Source organism: Boleophthalmus pectinirostris, unplaced genomic scaffold (assembly GCF_026225935.1).
Source record: "Boleophthalmus pectinirostris isolate CB_2022bp ecotype Guang Dong unplaced genomic scaffold, ASM2622593v1 HiC_scaffold_6, whole genome shotgun sequence".
Classification (NCBI taxonomy): Eukaryota; Metazoa; Chordata; class Actinopteri; order Gobiiformes; family Gobiidae; genus Boleophthalmus; species Boleophthalmus pectinirostris.
Genome location: NW_026571447.1, coordinates 10,545,226 through 10,562,641, shown reverse-complemented (window position 1 = coordinate 10,562,641; position 17,416 = coordinate 10,545,226). Strand labels below are relative to the sequence as shown.

General features: G+C 39.8%; 1 protein-coding gene across 2 annotated transcripts in view; it reads right to left on the bottom strand.

The window, feature by feature from the left end:
* Window positions 1-119: 119 nt before the first annotated feature.
* The window catches only part of LOC110175080 (B-cell receptor CD22-like), a 39,313-nt gene continuing 22,016 nt past the window's right edge, over window positions 120-17,416 (bottom strand). For both annotated transcript variants that reach the window (XM_055163540.1, XM_055163544.1), the window contains 10 exons: window positions 9,656-9,925; window positions 9,109-9,378; window positions 8,759-9,022; window positions 8,569-8,641; window positions 8,343-8,415; window positions 3,676-3,773; window positions 3,521-3,581; window positions 2,250-2,323; window positions 2,124-2,184; window positions 120-845 (listed from right to left, as the gene is read on the bottom strand). In XM_055163540.1, coding sequence (XP_055019515.1) covers window positions 690-845; window positions 2,124-2,184; window positions 2,250-2,323; window positions 3,521-3,581; window positions 3,676-3,773; window positions 8,343-8,415; window positions 8,569-8,641; window positions 8,759-9,022; window positions 9,109-9,378; window positions 9,656-9,925 — 1,400 coding nt within the window. In that variant the 3' untranslated portion in view covers window positions 120-689. The remainder of the gene's footprint in view (window positions 846-2,123; window positions 2,185-2,249; window positions 2,324-3,520; window positions 3,582-3,675; window positions 3,774-8,342; window positions 8,416-8,568; window positions 8,642-8,758; window positions 9,023-9,108; window positions 9,379-9,655; window positions 9,926-17,416) is intronic.

Here is a 17,416-nt window from a genome sequence, read left to right as displayed (position 1 = left end):
ACACATCACATGTACAAGCAATAGTGACACAAATAACTATATATAACTATGTGTTTGTTTAATACAGATTGTGTGATAAAGTGTATTACTATATACAAAAGTTATTGTTAAACCAAATATTGCTATAACGTTACAAACCACTTTATTGAAAATATCTTTGCATACAAAAAGAATAAATCCCCCCAAAATAAAACAAAACACAATTTAAAAGCTGTGTGAAAGGCAGAGCTAATACAAAATGACCACACAGTAACACAATGATTCAACCAGGAGAGACTTCAACAGACTTAGACAGATGAGTGAGGAGAAGGAGAGACTGAGGAGGCTGATGGTTCTGCTGCTGTGGTGAAGATGGGTTGAGATGTGGCGTCTGTAGGCAGTGTAAGGGTGAGGTGTTCCTGGTTTCATTTACAGTATTTCATGAGTTTCTTGTAATATTCTCTGTGCACAACAGGCCCGGCAAACACACTGTTAGACTCACTACTTCCTATGTAATTGTATATCTATGTGTTTTTGCTGAGTCGTGCTAAAATGGATAAATACTTAAAGATAAGGCAGTGGACAGAGAGTTGTGGGTGGATGTCACTGACAACATGTAAAATAATTTAACTCTAGTGACTGTTAGTTTTGAGACACAGTGAGCTAGCTAACATACTTCTGTGCACAGAGTCAATAGATCCTAAGTGTGTTTAGAAGTTGAGTTCTGAGTACTCCTCCTCCGCTGCCGTCACTCGACTCCTCAAGTTCACCTTGGAGTAACTCACATCCACCTCATCCTCACTGCTGTCTGCTGCAGCTGAACAATCCACCTTTTTTCTAACATTCTCATAGACATCTCCTGCTTCCTGTAACACAAAATAATACACAGGTTTCTGAAACTGTCTTTAAAGCTGCAATATGTAACTTTTATAGTTATTTTTATGGAAGTGTAATTGCTTTTATTATTTGTTTTCCACAGGATGGCATTTAACATCTGTCTGCTCTGTCCCAAAGCTGGTCATGCTACCAGGCCACGTTACAGGTCAAATCTGTGGAGAGGCGACACCCTCACAGTAACAGATGCCTGAGCCACCTCAGCTGCTCCTCTCAATGTCGAGATGAGTACCGTATTTTTCAGACTATAGAGCGCACCTGAATATAAGCTGCATCAAATAAATTTTAAAATTGTACATATATAGGCAACAACTGAATATAAGCTGCAGGTGTCCACGTCTTCAAGGACGTTTTCAAGTTCGGGCATCTGCTTTCATCTCCTCTGAAAGCTTTTGTTGTCTTTTTGCATTGAGTCAGTTCGTCACGCTGCTGTCGCCAAAATCTCACCATTGACTCATTGATGCTGAGCTCACGTGCAGCTGCTTGATTTCCTTCTTCCACAGCCACATTAATTGTCATTAACTTAAAAGCTGCATCATCTGCACTTTGTGTGTTTTCCACGAGGAGTGTGTGTATGAGATCAGGTATGAGTGGATGTCCAGCTACTGAAGTTTGAGATGTTTCTTCTCATCATTTATGCATACAGGTAAGAGATATCCCCCTCACTAATGTTCATTTAGCATCATAACTTATTTTATCACACGGTGATAAAGTATTTGAGTGCACTGACAATATCGCTAGCTAGTGTTGTACCTTCACGTTAACAATAGATCCATGTGTGAACCGCACAGACTGCGGCGTTTTCTGCACTCAGGCTGCGTGTATCTGCTGTGTTGCCAAACCACAGACTGTATATATGAATGGACAATGTGCCAAACAAAGAATCTGTCCATATATTAGCAGCATCATTTTATTAGCCACAAGGTTCAAAGTGTGAGAAAAAATTAGCAGTTTATAGTCCAGAATTTACGGTAACCAAAACTTTTATTTAAGTTAAATATTACTCAAATAGGAGTAAAAGTATATTGCTAGAACAGTACTTCTTTAGAAAGTTACTCAAGTAAATGTTAAGTACCACCTGCCTCTGAAAGTAGATAAGTTTAATACATTGACCATAGTGTGGAAAATTGTAGATAAGATAATAACTTCTCCATGGAAACATCAGGTGGTGGATGCTCCACCAGAAAAGTGACATAGTGCAGCTTTAACCAAAATGTGTGTAAAAAGTGCATTGGTGACACTTGGTTTACCTCATGATGCTTCTTTACAGTGGAGTAGACGACTTCCTCTCTTTCTTTGGGGATCAGAGTCCTACAGACAGATTGTAATGTGACTGTTTGAATGGACTTTTACTCATGTTACTGTGTGGAACTTACGATGGGTTCTTGTCAAAGTGCACTGAGGCGTAGAAGAATGAGGCGATGTTTTCATCACTTGTGCCAGGACGGCTCTGAGAAGTGAAATAGTGAAAAAGTTGAGTCATGAATTAGACTGTGGCGTCAAAAAAAACAAAAACAAACAAACAAAACAAACAAAAACCAAAAAAAAACACTGAAACTCGTAGATTTTTGACAAACTCAAGCCCCAAGCCTTACACACAACACATAGACAGTTCTTTTACTTAGTCGGGGTGGGACAAGACACGATTTATTTTTATTTCCAATGTTCATTGGAGCACAGCTTCTGAAAAAATGCAACTCATCAGCATTTAACCCTTAATGTGAAGGTTTATGTTTGTCCAAATGTAAAAGAATCTGCCTCAAAACAGATTCATCTGTGTGTCACTCTGAATTCAGTTCTACAATTTATTTATTTCTTTATTTAAAAAGGAAGCCCCTTGAGATGTAGCAGCTCGTCTGGGAGGGGGTCCTAAATACATTAACAAAAATACCATTATTAATGTGGGATGGCTCTCGCTGAAAGTGATCAGAAAACATGCAGTGTCAAGGAGATTACTTGAATCAGATTGGTCAAAGTGTCACAACAGTGGACCAAGCCAAAAAACTCAAACTTTAGTTAAATCCAGTTGAGACAAAAGTACAGACATCTTTTCTATCCACAGATGCACAAAGCTCTCACCTTCTGCTTCTTTTTTCACATGAAAAAAAAAATTAGTTTTGGTCCGTTTGAGTTCTTTGAATTCCACACAAACCTCAATGCTGCTCTGTGATTGGTCGCCCACCAGCTGTTGTGTCCTGCTATCATGCCAAGATGGATTCTCATGAGTTTGTGAACTCACAATTGCGTGAATCCATGTTACTGGAGTGGCAAGTCAAGGCAAGGCAAGTTTATTTGTATAGCACAATTCGTACACAAAGTAATTCAAAGTGCTTTACAGAATAAGAAATACATTAAAATCATAATAAAAACAAATCAAAACATAAATAATCATGAAGATTAAAATTAAAAAAGAGAGACATAAATTGGAGAGAAGAGTGCGGAATGAAAACCTTTCAGTCATAATGCACAGTTAAACAGAAATTTTTGAGCCTGGATTTAAAACAACATCAAAGGCCTGTCTCACATGTTCAGGAAGACTGTTCCAGAGTGCACAATCTTGTGGTAATTTGATCTCACAAGATCTTGTCCCATCCCTACTACTTGGTGAAGGGACCTTCTCATTATTGCTCTGTTCTTAAATACATACTTGTTTATGTTTGGGGAGGTTCACAGTGGAGTAAAGAGCATTGGCACTGGATGTACTGTTCCTGTCAACACATAAAGACAAGTAAACAGCATCTTCCCTGAGTGAATACTATCAGACATTGTGTTTGTGCATTCTCTTTATCTGTTTTCACTCACATCACGTCTGCTCTCTGCTGAGGTGGTGGGACATCTCTCCTTCCAGGTGTCTCTGCATGGACATCCTCTGAGCAGCCTCTGGAGCTGTGCCATCGTCCCTGAACACAAGATGATAATAAAACTTTTAAGTCTTGTTTCATTATATCAAGTTTGTGTTGGTGGTTTTCAGATTCTACATGAAGTCATACTCTCATGGGGGATAAGTTTGCCATTGATTTCATGATAGTTATTGTGGTGGATCCCTCTGCCACCACTCCACAGTGTTAGTATTATTTCATTTCATTTCATTTACATTAAGTTAATTACAGCACATATAGTTTAATTTAATGCTTTTATTTAGACTTACATTCTAATTTGGGTGCACACATTTTAGTTAATATAAGTCTGAATTATTTACTTACACTTGTTCTTTTTTTTTTTTTTTTTGGTTTGAGTGGCCAGAGGAAAGACCCTTGGCAGAGACCATCCACGCCGAACAAAGAGGGGAGCAATATTTAGTTAGTTTTACCAAGTTTGTTTGTCTAGTTTGTTTAAGGTCACTTTATTTTCACTTATTATTTTCTGTATTATACTTATTTGCCTTCTTGTTATTTTGATTAAGTTAGTAGTTTAGTTAAGTATTTAGTGTAATCCTCCCCTCTTGTGTTCAGTTTTAGTTGGCCCTCGTAACACTCCTGTTCTTTGTCTGGTGGGGTTGGTTTTGTTCTGTTCAGTTTGATTTAAGTTACCCCAGTTGGGCCTGACGTTTTTTTGTTTACTGATTCACCTAATTTGAGCCTTTGTTAAATTACATTTATTTTTGACTTTATTACATTGGACTTATTTTTATACCTTGTCTTTACCTTTCTGTTTGGTTCACTACAGTCATAAAGAAATATGTTGGACCCATAGCCTGTATAATCTGTGCTCAGACCTGATCATGTTTATTAATGATCAGACCCTCTTATTTAATGTATATAAACACAAATATATCTTTACAAATTACTTTAAGAATAATTATTTTAGCTCTCCCTCATCCTTAAGAAAAAATATTGGCCTATAAATAATGTTGGGATGTCATCTGAAAGTCCTGACCTCCTGGCTTCTCCAGCAAAATGGTCATACCAGTCCATATGCTTGTATGGAAAAATTGAAAACTTGTAATTATGACTTTTAAACTCAACAACAAGCTATTTCAGGTACTTTACTTGACTAGAATTTAAAACAGTTGATTAATGTCCACTGTCCCACTGGAAACTGAATAAACAAATAGATAAATAAAATAAAATAATGATGACTTTAAAACTTGTAATTACTTCCTGTGAGGTTTTTATTTTTTTATTTTTCCAGGCAAAAATCTGCTTCCCTAGACTATAGTGTAAACCACTCTTAAAAATACCCCTAGACTTTTGCCACTTACTGAAAAAAATGTGAAATTGTAGTGACCACAGACAACTCAATACTAAAGAAAACTTAAACACATTTGATCACTTTAAGAGACACAGGGCCAAACTAACTGCATTATTCATTTAGATATTTTTGACAAATAAAAATAAGTACTGTGTCATACATCTAGATACAGAAAGTATTACCAGAACCTTTGAACAACTCCTCCACCTGCACTTGTTGGTTCTTACCTCTTCAGCAGACCTCTTTATTTTGAGTCTGAAAAACAAAACACAATTAGAGAATCTGGTATTAGAGAAGATAAAATTCTGCCACTTTGATTTTGTTTTGTAATTTGTACTTGATGTAAACTCATTTTCATCTGTTGTGCAATCCTATAACATTATTCAGTATAATCTCTCATGGTACCTGTAAACAATGAAAGCACATAAGATGATGAGCAGGGGCACCAGAGCCAGGCCAATGTACTTCACAAAGCTTTCTGCAAAAAAGAAACACCATCAGCTCCTCAGCTCCACGGCTAATTTAGTTATTTTATGAAATACATAAATAAAAACAATCCTAAACCATTATCCAAACGCTATTTAAAAGTATTGATTCTCCACTGTAGCACATAGTGTGCGCTTTCATCTCTTCCAACAGGTAATACACGCCCGATAATCCTCCATTCATTCATTCATGCTCACATTCTTACCGGTGTCTCTCCTTAGTTCCACGGGTGAGCCCACTGAGTCCCTCGCTCTATGCGCTTTGCTGTGCGCTGCTGTGTCCCCTAAACCGTGGGGACAGGTAACCAAAGCCCTACTACAAAGTGCTACCTGTGCCAACCAACCTACTCAGTTGTGTTCTGTTTATAGGATGTACCAGTTCACGTTGTTCGGACAACGTCTAGAAGCAGAAGTTCTGCGTAGAGTTGTCTTTAATTCAGCCTGGGGTAGCGCACTTGTGCTTCCAACTGCGGTATGTGTTCTATAGTCCAAAATCTTGTACTACAGGCTCAGATTATAATTCCCAAAATTAAATTTTTAGGTGTCAGCGGTGGCCTGCAGCGGCGTGAGCACACCGCCTGTGCTGCAGCTGTTTTTGTCTGTTCTCGTCTCCCCATTTTGCACATCTGATCTATGTTTGGTGTTTCCTCCACTGTTTTGTTTTACTGTGTTGCCTATTTTTATTAATTGCTGTAGCTAAACTTGTGTTTTAAAATACAAAAATAAAGATTGTGTAAATGATGGAACTTGGCTCTATCCCTCTTTGATATTCTTACCTGTGTGACTTACACTTAGACTCTATTTCCCCAAATTAGATTTGGGGTTGAGTTGTTGCGACAAGAAATAATGTGAACTTCATAATTAGTGTTTATTTTAGTTTGACAAATGTAAAATTAGCCCACTTATTATTATTATTTTTTTAAGAGTAATTAATATATGAATACTATTTCGAAACTGTGTTCCACATTTAACAGTGTAGATCTCTGAACCAAATACATGAATAAATACTTTTGATGCTTGGATTTCCAGGACACCCTGATCTTCACTTGTTTTGTTGTTATTGTGTTATAGTGTCTCCTTACCCTGTAGAAAGAGGCTGACTGGCTCAGACGTGCTCTCACTGATCTGGTTCTTGGCAGTGCAGTAGTAGACTCCGGGCTGTGTGGACAGCACAGTGTAGTTGATGTTCTCAGACACTTTGAGCTCTCCGTCCTCCGTCCTCCTGTACCAGGTGTAGAGGTTGACCGGGGGGAAGCTGTGGCTGCTGCAGCTCAGAGTCACTGAGCTGCTCCCATCAGGGCCCTGCTCCTCCTCTGCTCTCAGCACCACAGCCTGCTTTGGACCAACTCAACATGCACAAGGCGCTTTTACTAAGTGTGGAATTCACACACACATTAGTGCCAGACTAAGTTTTCTGTTTAAAGCATACTCACACATGACTTGAACTTCAGCTGGTGGAGACGTTCCTTGTCCGACCTGGTTGTGGGCGGTGCAGCTGTAGAGGCCACTGTCGTTCACACTGACTGAGCTCACACTGAAGGTGGGCCCCGTGTGCACAAGGGACTCCTGCCCCGTGGGGCCCCTGCTCCAGGTCACTGAGCTCACAGGAGGATGGCTCAGAGCGCTGCAGTGTAACGTCAGTGTTGTGTTCTCTTTGACCATCAGACCTGGATCAGCCTGGACTCTCACCTTCTGAGGAGCATCTGCAGACACACAATACTGTACTTATGGAAATGTAGAGAGACTATAGAAGACAGACTCTTTTCAACGGAGATTCCTGAACACCTCCATAAGATTACAGAAAGCTGGTGATGCTATGCAAATAAAACTTACACCATCATTAAGCCAACTAAGGTTCTGTCTCCTTCCATTTCGGCATCTTTTAGAGCATGTAAGTGTATTCAAATGTCATTCTAAATAGTCGTTAGAGTAAATACAGACTGGCCTGATTGTGAAACATGTAAAACCCAACTTTACCCACATTTGACGGTGAGTGACCTCTTGGTGCTGTCTGAGCCCACACTGTTGTGGGCGGAGCAGGTGTATTCTCCTGAATGGGCAGAGGTCACAGTGACAGAGTAGATCAGAGAGTTGTGCTCAGTGTCTCTGAGCAGCTCCACTGGAGAACCCTGTGAGGTCCTGCTGAGGGTCAGGGTGGACACTGGAGAACTGTCCACACGACATGTGATGGAGACATTCTGTCCCTCTGTCACCTCTGAGTTCATGGACAGAGTCAGACTGGTGGGAGGATCTTTGGAGGAACCACCATAGTCACACACTAACACAGAATTAAGGCAGTTCTATATGTTTTTTATACTGGCATGACTCTTTGTGTTAACAGACATCATTTAGGATTNGCTCCTCACTAAGTAAAGCCCTACCTCCCACGAGCAGAGTTCAAAAGAGCATGCTATGTAACATCACGCCTGACTATTGCAATCTTTGTATCTAGGGTTAGATCAAAGCTCCCTGCACGCTGCAGCTTACAACACGTCCAGAACGCTGCAAAGCTCGTCTGCTGACAAATACTAAGAACTGAACCATCACACTGTGCTGTGTGACCTGCATGGTCCCTGTTCATATAGGGTCAGTTAAAATGTTATTAATTGTTTTCAAATGTTTGCACTCGGGTCCAGTCTAATTTGAGGAGTTACTGCAGCCCTATACTCCTCCAGAGCCTGAAAACAATCACTTTAAGAGACACAGGCCAAACTAACTGCATTATTCATTTAGATATTTTTGACAAATAAAAAATAAGTACTGTGTCATACATCTAGATATAGAAAATATTACCAGAGCCTTTGAACAACTCCTCCACCAGGGCTTGTTGGTTCTTACCCCTTCAACAGACCTCTTTATTTTCAGCCTGAAAAACAAAAAACACAGAGACACTTTGAATCTGATATTAAGATAAAATTCTGTCATTCCTGATTTTGTTTTGTAATTTGTACTTGATTTAAACTCAGTTTCATCTGTTGTGCAATCCTATAACATTATTCAGTATAATCTCTCATGGTACCTGTAAACAATGAAAGCACATAAGATGATCAGCAGGGGCACCAGAGCCAGGCCAATGTACTTCACAAAGCTTTCTGCAGAGAAGAAACACATCATCAGCTCCACAGCTAATTTAGTTATTTTATGAAATAAAATCTTAATATCCATCACTCCAATTGTTTTGTTGTTATTGTGTTATAGTGTCTCCTTACCCTGTAGAAAGAGGCTGACTGGCTCAGACGTGCTCTCACTGATCTGGTTCTTGGCAGTGCAGTAGTAGACTCCGGGCTGTGTGGACAGCACAGTGTAGTTGATGTTCTCAGACACTTTGAGCTCTCCGTCCTCCGTCCTCCTGTACCAGGTGTAGAGGTTGACCGGGGGGAAGCTGTGGCTGTTGCAGCTCAGAGTCACTGAGCTGCTCCCATCAGGGCCCTGCTCCTCCTCTGCTCTCAGCACCACAGCCTGATTTGGACCAACTCAACATGCACAAGGCGCTTTTACTAAGTGTGGAATTCACACACACATTAGTGCCAGACTAAGTTTTCTGTTTAAGCATACTCACACATGACTTGAACTTCAGCTGGTGGAGACGTTCCTTGTCCGACCTGGTTGTGGGCGGTGCAGCTGTAGAGGCCACTGTCGTTCACACTGACTGAGCTCACACTGAAGGTGGGCCCCGTGTGCACAAGGGACTCCTGCCCCGTGGGGCCCCTGCTCCAGGTCACTGAGCTCACAGGAGGATGGCTCAGAGCGCTGCAGTGTAACGTCAGTGTTGTGTTCTCTTTGACCATCAGACCTGGATCAGCCTGGACTCTCACCTTCTGAGGAGCATCTGCAGACACACAATACTGTACTTATGGAAATGTAAGTGACTATAGAAGACAGACTCTTTTCAACGGAGATTCCTAGACACCTCCATAAGATTACAGAAAGCTGGTGATGCTATGCAAATAAAACTTACACCATCATTAAGCCAACTAAGGTTCTGTCTCCTTCCATTTTGGAATCTTTTAGAGCGTGTAAGTGTATTCAAATGTCATTCTAAATAGTCATTAGACTAAATACAGACTGGCCTGATTGTGAAACATGTAAAACCCAACTTGACCCACATTTGACGGTGAGTGACCTCTTGGTGCTGTCTGAGCCCACACTGTTGTGGGAGGAGCAGGTGTATTCTCCTGAATGGGCAGAGGTCACAGTGACAGAGTAGATCAGAGAGTTGTGCTCAGTGTCTCTGAGCAGCTCCACTGGAGAACCCTGTGAGGTCCTGCTGAGGGTCAGGGTGGACACTGGAGAACTGTCCACACGACATGTGATGGAGACATTCTGTCCCTCTGTCACCTCTGAGTCCATGGACAGAGTCAGACTGGTGGGAGGAGCTGTGGAGGAAACACCATAGTCACACACTAACACAGAATTAAGGCAGTTCTATATGTTTTTATACTGGCATGACTCTTTGTGTTAACAGACATCATTTAGGATTAATGATTAAATTCATCTGAACAGCCTATTCTTCAGAAATTAGTCTGGTGCCTGTAGTTTGAACTGAGTTTTATGCTTGAAAGAGTGGCCTACTGGCATTTGAAACCAGTTTATACCTAATAATTGTGAATTGTGTTAAACACACGCAAGTCTAAATGTACGTAGAATGTACATTAACACAGACCCATTACAAAAACATCTCATAATGAGCTATATTTGTTTCTAGTGCATGTAGCATGGGTTGGGGCTTATTAATAAAAACATAATAGCCAAATTAGGAATATTACTCATAAAATCAATGAAGTGAGAGCGACTGAACTAAAACACTAGGTGGGCCTGGGTTAAAATGAGGGGGCAGTTTGCAGTTTGGGGAAAGAGACTCCTATCATCCTCCTTATGATCTGTGTTTGTGTCCCAGGCCAAGACAGAGCTCCTCACTCTCACCACTGCACTGGTTCAGTGTCATGGTGCCTTTCTTTAAATCTCTTGAATCTTTGTTCTCTGTTTCTCTCAGGTCTCTCCATCCTCACTGTACCCAGGCTCCACCATCACCACTGACGTGTCTGATTACACAACTTCTGTTAGCCTACTGCAACCAAAGGCTGTCGAGCTGGAGCACCACTCAAAGGTGTACAACACTTGCACACAAGGACTTCCTCACTGCCCCTCTGTGTTGATCTGGCGTCATGATGCGCTGTTCTGGTTTGTGGCCCATGTGCAGCAGCACGTTGTCAATTCTGGGCGAACTCTCCTCTGTCTGTCTCCCTTTCACCTTTCAGCTGTGGTCATTGGCCAAAAAAGTATCACATGCTTTGGGTTTGTATGTCTGTGCTGATGTGAGGATGTGAAAAATCTCCACAAATAATCAGCAGATCAAAAACACGAAATAAAAGCATGAAAATTCCACACACCAGTAATGAAAATAAACCTCCCCATCTCACCTAAGACTCATCACACACACACCACTGATTACTGTTAGAGATATATCAGCTGCACTTCTTACACTTATCTGTCACAAATTACTATAGTACAGCCAGAGTGAGTGAGGACCCAGAGTGACTTTCAGAGCATTTTTATACACAGGTCTGTGCTGTAGCCGTGTCCGTGTGTTTGTTGGCAGCTTTGCAGATGTAGCAGCCCTCGTCTGCTCTCTGCACTTTCTTCAGCTCCAGTCTGTTTTCAGTTGTTCTCTGAAGATATTGACTGCCTTTAAACCAATCGTATGTGTGAGGAGGAGGGTTGGCATCACTGTTACATTTGAGAGTCACAGAGTGACCCACTGCTACTTCTCTGCTCTGACCAACTATTTCAATGCTGGTGTTCTTTGGTTTGTCTGCAACAAATACAGTTTCCTCATTACTTTTTCATAAACATAAAATCAATGAAAATCCAGATAAATACATTAAACAGAACAACATTGGCCTAGGGTTTGGTTGTGTGGCAGTATCCACAGGCGCTGTCACTGCTTTCTTTTGGATCATTTGGTTAAAATTGTTGATATACTGTATGTGTACTGTAGAAGCATCCCACTCACTTTGTCACAGTTGTATAATATTAGCGTCTTGTTTATTTATTTGCAGCAATCACAAATGCATAGGGGAGACAGTTAGGGGACCTGTGTTCCATGAGGAGAATCTACATAAATGTAGATATATCACAATTATATAGTGTGCTAAATTTCATATGTCTTTAGTCACCTGCACATGTTAAAGGAACAGTCCAAGTATAAACTTACACTCCACTGAGATCGTGATCTTCTTCATCAGTTGAGGGTCCTTGTTTCCTTGTGTTTGACAGGTGAACTCTTTGTCATTGTCCCTCCATGAGGCGGTGTAGGATGCAGTAGCTGAATAACTGGACCAAGACTGAGATGTTTCTAAACCAGATGGAGGAACAGTTTGAATTTCCAAGTATTTATAACATGATCTCGGAGTAGAACATGTGAGAGTGATGGTTTGAGACTCTTGTACAGGCGCTGGTTTGTTGAACGTGATTGCACATGGGTTTTCTGAGAAGAGAAAAAAGTTCTAATTTACTTTAAGTACTGATTATTTTGTTAAGACATTATTCTTATTCTAAATTCTATAATTAAAGTTCTCTAAGTTCTACAAACACAATCATCAGCCATGATTCTAAATCAAAGAGTGACAGTAGATGTACTTGCCTGTGACTGAAATGACAGCATTATTCCATGTACTCCATTTAAAGTCCCGCTCCTTAGAGATATATCTGAAAAAATACTTTCCACTGTCCTGTTCTGTCAGATCACAGATTCTAACACTGCATGATGGATTATTATATGAGGCTGTATTCTCTAATCGTGCAGATCCAGTGTAAGTGACTCGATCTCTAAACTGTGGACTGATGGGGAGTTCTCTGGGCTTGTTACTGTAAACAATGGTGCCACTGTAATCAATTTTACTTCCATCCCATTGTCCATCCTTCATCCAGAACCACAGAGCATCTTCATCAGGTAAAATAATTCTCTAGTGACTTTACACTTGATCTCCACACATGTCCCCACAAAGACATTCAGGAAGGTTGATTCTATTTCTGCATAACGGTTTGAGTAACAGAAAACAGCTAAAGAAAAAAAAAAAAAAAATAATTTACTTTCACTCACTGACAACCACACAGACTATCATTGTGTCATACCTGTCACAAGAAGAATGAGACAGCTGATTGGAAGGATCCTCATTGTCTAATGGAAAAAACACATTTTCTTGTAAACACATAAATAACAAAATACCTTTGTTAAAACACTGATGCAATGCTGAGTAGCTGTACATGTGTCCTCATGTCAAGTGTTGTCAGTATCTTGAACATTATTTACTTATTTATTAACCTTTATTTAAATAGGTGAAAAACCTGTTGAGATCAAAATCTCTTTTTCAAGGTTGCTGTCTGCTCCTATCTGGTTTACAGTAGGGTAAGGTCCCTTTCTACTCTGTAAAACAAAGATGGTTCATTTAAAAGACCTGTTTGTTTGCAGAGCACCTGATGGTGTCACTGCAGTTGTCAATAAAGGTGATTTGTTCTGCTGTGAAGGTAGGAATACATCAATTTGCCTTCTATACAATCCTAATAAAATCTAGTTCCTGTATCATTAAGGGAGAAAGTCTGGTTCCCCCACAAATGAAAAATTGCCTAATTATTTTTGTGTAATGTTTTACATTTTGTATATTGCACATTTTGCTTTACTACAGTTCTTGTTTTGCTTTATAATAATTTGTTTTCATATTTACTTGTTTGTTTGACTTAAGTAGCTCCTTTTGTTGTTGTTTTTTTTTACCTTGTCTATTTTTTCTAGTTTTTTTTTTTCATTTGTTATAATTGGTTTATAGTTTATTTACTTAAAAAGCAGCAGTTTGCACCAACTGAGTCAGTGCAATGAAGTGTTGTTTATGTCCAGTGAGGCTGGGTGCATACTGGTGGTTGGACCAGGCCCAATGGTCAGATTCCACCACTTCTGCAGGTGATTTAGTGCACTGGCTCACCAGTTTAGTTTTGCACATTTCATTTCCTGTGCTGTCTGCTGTGGCAAATGTGTTAAGTATAAGGTAGCAGCCCTGGGTGGTTCCCATGAGTAATAGAGGCTTAAAAAATCATTTGTTTAGCTTTGTATTCTAAAATTAAATTTTTTATGTATCAATTGTAATAAATACCCTTTTTGTATTTATAGCTTGAGTTTGTGTAATTAATTTTTAGTAGTCTTCCAGATAATACATTTTTATCATACATTTTCAGTTATTTTAACGTCTCTGTCCTTTGTACCAGAATTTTCCTTTCCTTGTCCTTAAATGTGATGTATTTAACTGTGACCTGTGGGTTTCAAGTCCCCACCTGCCCTCAGTGTGTGTTACTCTAATCAATAAAAAATGACTTACCCTTCAAGCCTTTGTTCAGAGTAGAAAGTGAACAAGAAATACACCAGGAACATATTAATGCAGTCCTTCACTGAGACATTAGACTTCCTCTTCTGGTGTGAAATGAGAAAATGTCAATTGTATCAGGGCGTTGTGTGTGTGATTGGCCTGCCCCCATAACACAAGTAATAGTGACACAAATAACTATATCCAACTATGTGTTTGTATAAGACTGTGTGATAACATTACAAACCACTTTAATAAAAAAATATCTTTAGTTCATATGCCTAAAATAAGAACAAATCCCCCCAAAATAAAACAAAACACAATTTAAAAGTTGTGTGAAAGGCAGAGCTAAAACAAAAAGACCACACAGTAACACAATGATTCAAGGGACCCCGAAAAATATCAAATATACCACAAAAAAAGAGATTCAAGCAGTAGAGACTTAGACAGATGAGTGAGGAGAAGGAGAGGCTGAGGAGGCTGATGGTCTGGTGGAGTCATCTGCTTGTCTCCATGAACATAGATGGTTAAATGCCTTTTAATTGTGGAACATTCAGGACAAGCAATAACATAATATTGTAGCAGTTTGGACAAAAACAAAACCTTTAAAACCTCCACTGACCTGTCTTAGTCTTGTCTTGACAAATGAGGAAATTCAAGCATTAAACATTTAAAAAGCGCTGAGTGTCACATGTTTCCTCTTTAAAGGAAAACAGTTTACAAGATGACAAAAAAGGGTCTTACCTGACACTGGTGCACTTTCCTGACTTTGAAAGTATGAACAGAAGATGCTTTCTTTTTTATGTTCTTTTGGTTATGACTGATCGTAAAAACATGTAGAGTTTTTGACCTGAAGATTTGCTTTTCCTTTCAGTCACACATGAGGCAGCACCATAATTTACATTTGCTGTGGTGACTCGACTATGAAGACAAAGAAGTGAAATTCTCTCTTCCAAAAAACTACTGACAAATGTTCAGTTCCTAAGATTATGTCAGGTTCAAATCAAATCAATTTTGGTCCTGTTGGCTCTGCTGGTGTCCAGTGATTTACAAAAAATATTGTCAATGCTTTACAAGTCAGTTTAATGTACAGTAATTGAAAGAACACAAAATAACAGGGTCACATCTGCCATCTACTGTGTATAAAAAATAAAAAAAAAAAGCTCTTAAAGGAAATACAGGCTGGCCTGATTGTGAAACATGTAAAACCCAACTTGACCCACATTTGACGGTGAGTGACCTCTTGGTGCTGTCTGAGCCCACACTGTTGTGGGAGGAGCAGGTGTATTCTCCTGAATGGGCAGAGGTCACAGTGACAGAGTAGATCAGAGAGTTGTGCTCAGTGTCTCTGAGCAGCTCCACTGGAGAACCCTGTGAGGTCCTGCTGAGGGTCAGGGTGGACACTGGAGAACTGTCCACACGACATGTGATGGAGACATTCTGTCCCTCTGTCACCTCTGAGTCCATGGACAGAGTCAGACTGGTGGGAGGATCTGTGGAGGAAACACCATAGTCACACACTAACACAGAATTCATATTATGTACATGTTTTCAGATGATACTGGCAGAATACTTTGTGCTCATTAACAGACATCATTTAGGATCAGGGGTGGAAGTACTCAATTTTGTTACTTAAGTAAAAGTACAAATACTGGAGCAAAGAAATACTCAAGTAAAAACATCACATGAAAAAATACTTTAGTAGAAGAAGAAGTATTAAAGTACCTTTAAAATGTACTTAAAGAGTAAAAAGTAAAACTAAGTCACACATATTTTGAGGTCTCGTAAGGATTTGAATGTAAAAATTTTGATAAAGATTAGTGTTGAATTTTGTTCAACAGAAACAATAAAATCAATACTTTTCCACAGTTTTGCACATTAACATGTTGTTTACATTTGTTTTGACAAATGCATCGGGGAGACAGTTCTGAAACTCACACTCAACATCTATCTGCAGAGGTCCTGACTTTGCAGAGGACACAGTGTTTTCAGCGGAGCATGTGTAAGAGCCACTGTCTTCAGGCTGCAGAGTCTTAACACACGTCTGTCTCCACCAGGACACTTTGCTCAATTTTATACCAGCGATATTTTATTTAGTTTATTTATTTAATGAGACAGGGACAGTGCACAGTTTACATTAACCTTAACAGGAGAGATGCTTTGTACCAGGTTGTGGCACCAGTGATAATTTCCTCCTGTTGAGTAGTTAATTGATTGATTGTATTTAATTGACGTTAGTTATCAGCAGTGTTGTACAAGTTCACACTTTTCATGAACTAGTTCAAACTTCAATTCACACATGTTCAAAGTGAACAGTTCACGTTCATAGTTCACGACTTTAATTTTGAACTAGTTCAAAGTTCAGTCCATTTTAGTTTTAGGTGAGATATGTAAATGAAAGGCTGAACTTAATTTTCAAACTGACTTCCAGTTTACAACATCTTTACAATATATATACCATAGCCACTATAGAGCCACATCAGTCCGTTTGATATTATAATGTGTTTAATTCAGCTTTGCCACATTTGTTTACATCTTACAGAAACGAAACTTAAAATCGCATGGTTAATTTGCATAAACTGCTCGAAAAAAGCTGCTTTTTCCTTGTGGCTTATGCAGCAGCTTCTGTCGGACTAAAGGACACAACTATGTGTTCTTTCTATGACAGAGGGATGTCACAGCAACTTTTGGATGCGTAATTTGTAGAATGCACTGAAAGTGACCTCACGCTAGGAGCACGTATGGAGCAGCAGGATCCATCCTATTTGTTTGACGCTCTACAAAAGTGTAGGCACATATCCCCACCAAAATATATAGAGAGCATGCATCTATCGTTGTATTTGTGCGTTTACCATCTGCACAACGTTCTCCCGGGGCAGTTCTGTATCGTGTGAAAGAGCCCAGGTCCAGAACGACTGTTAATTAATGCTTTCCTATTGAGAAACACAGAGCCAGAGCCGCACCCTGGCGAAACCACAGCCGCACGTCAACGCAAAGGCGACTCCACCGGCAGCTGCAGCAGGAGGTACACGTGCGGCAAGGCTCTGTGTTTCTCAAGTGGGAAAGACAATCAAACCTGACTGGGAGTGTTAAGCCTCTTGTATCAGGTCTACATTGAAACTAAAAAGTGTGAGCAGATCTTGGCACGCGACTCATCAGGTGAAAACTAATTCCGACATTTAATTGAACCCCAACAGTGACGTACGTCGTTCATCTCACATAATTTGAACGAATTCATGTTCAAGTTCTTGATTTACAAATGTGTTACGTTCAATTCAAAGTTCACTGAAAAATGAACGTGTTCAGTGAGCGTGTTCTTTTGAACTCGTTCAGGCACAACACTGGCTATCAGCTGTTCTTCTTGGAGACCTATGTAGCATGTTAAGGGTTGATGGGGGAAATCAGAGCATGGGGAGTAGCTATATAAATCTATCTCTGTGTCCTAACTTACATGGCACTGAGATCGCGGTCTTCTTCATCAGTTGTGGGTCCTTGTTTCCTCGTGTTTGACAGGTG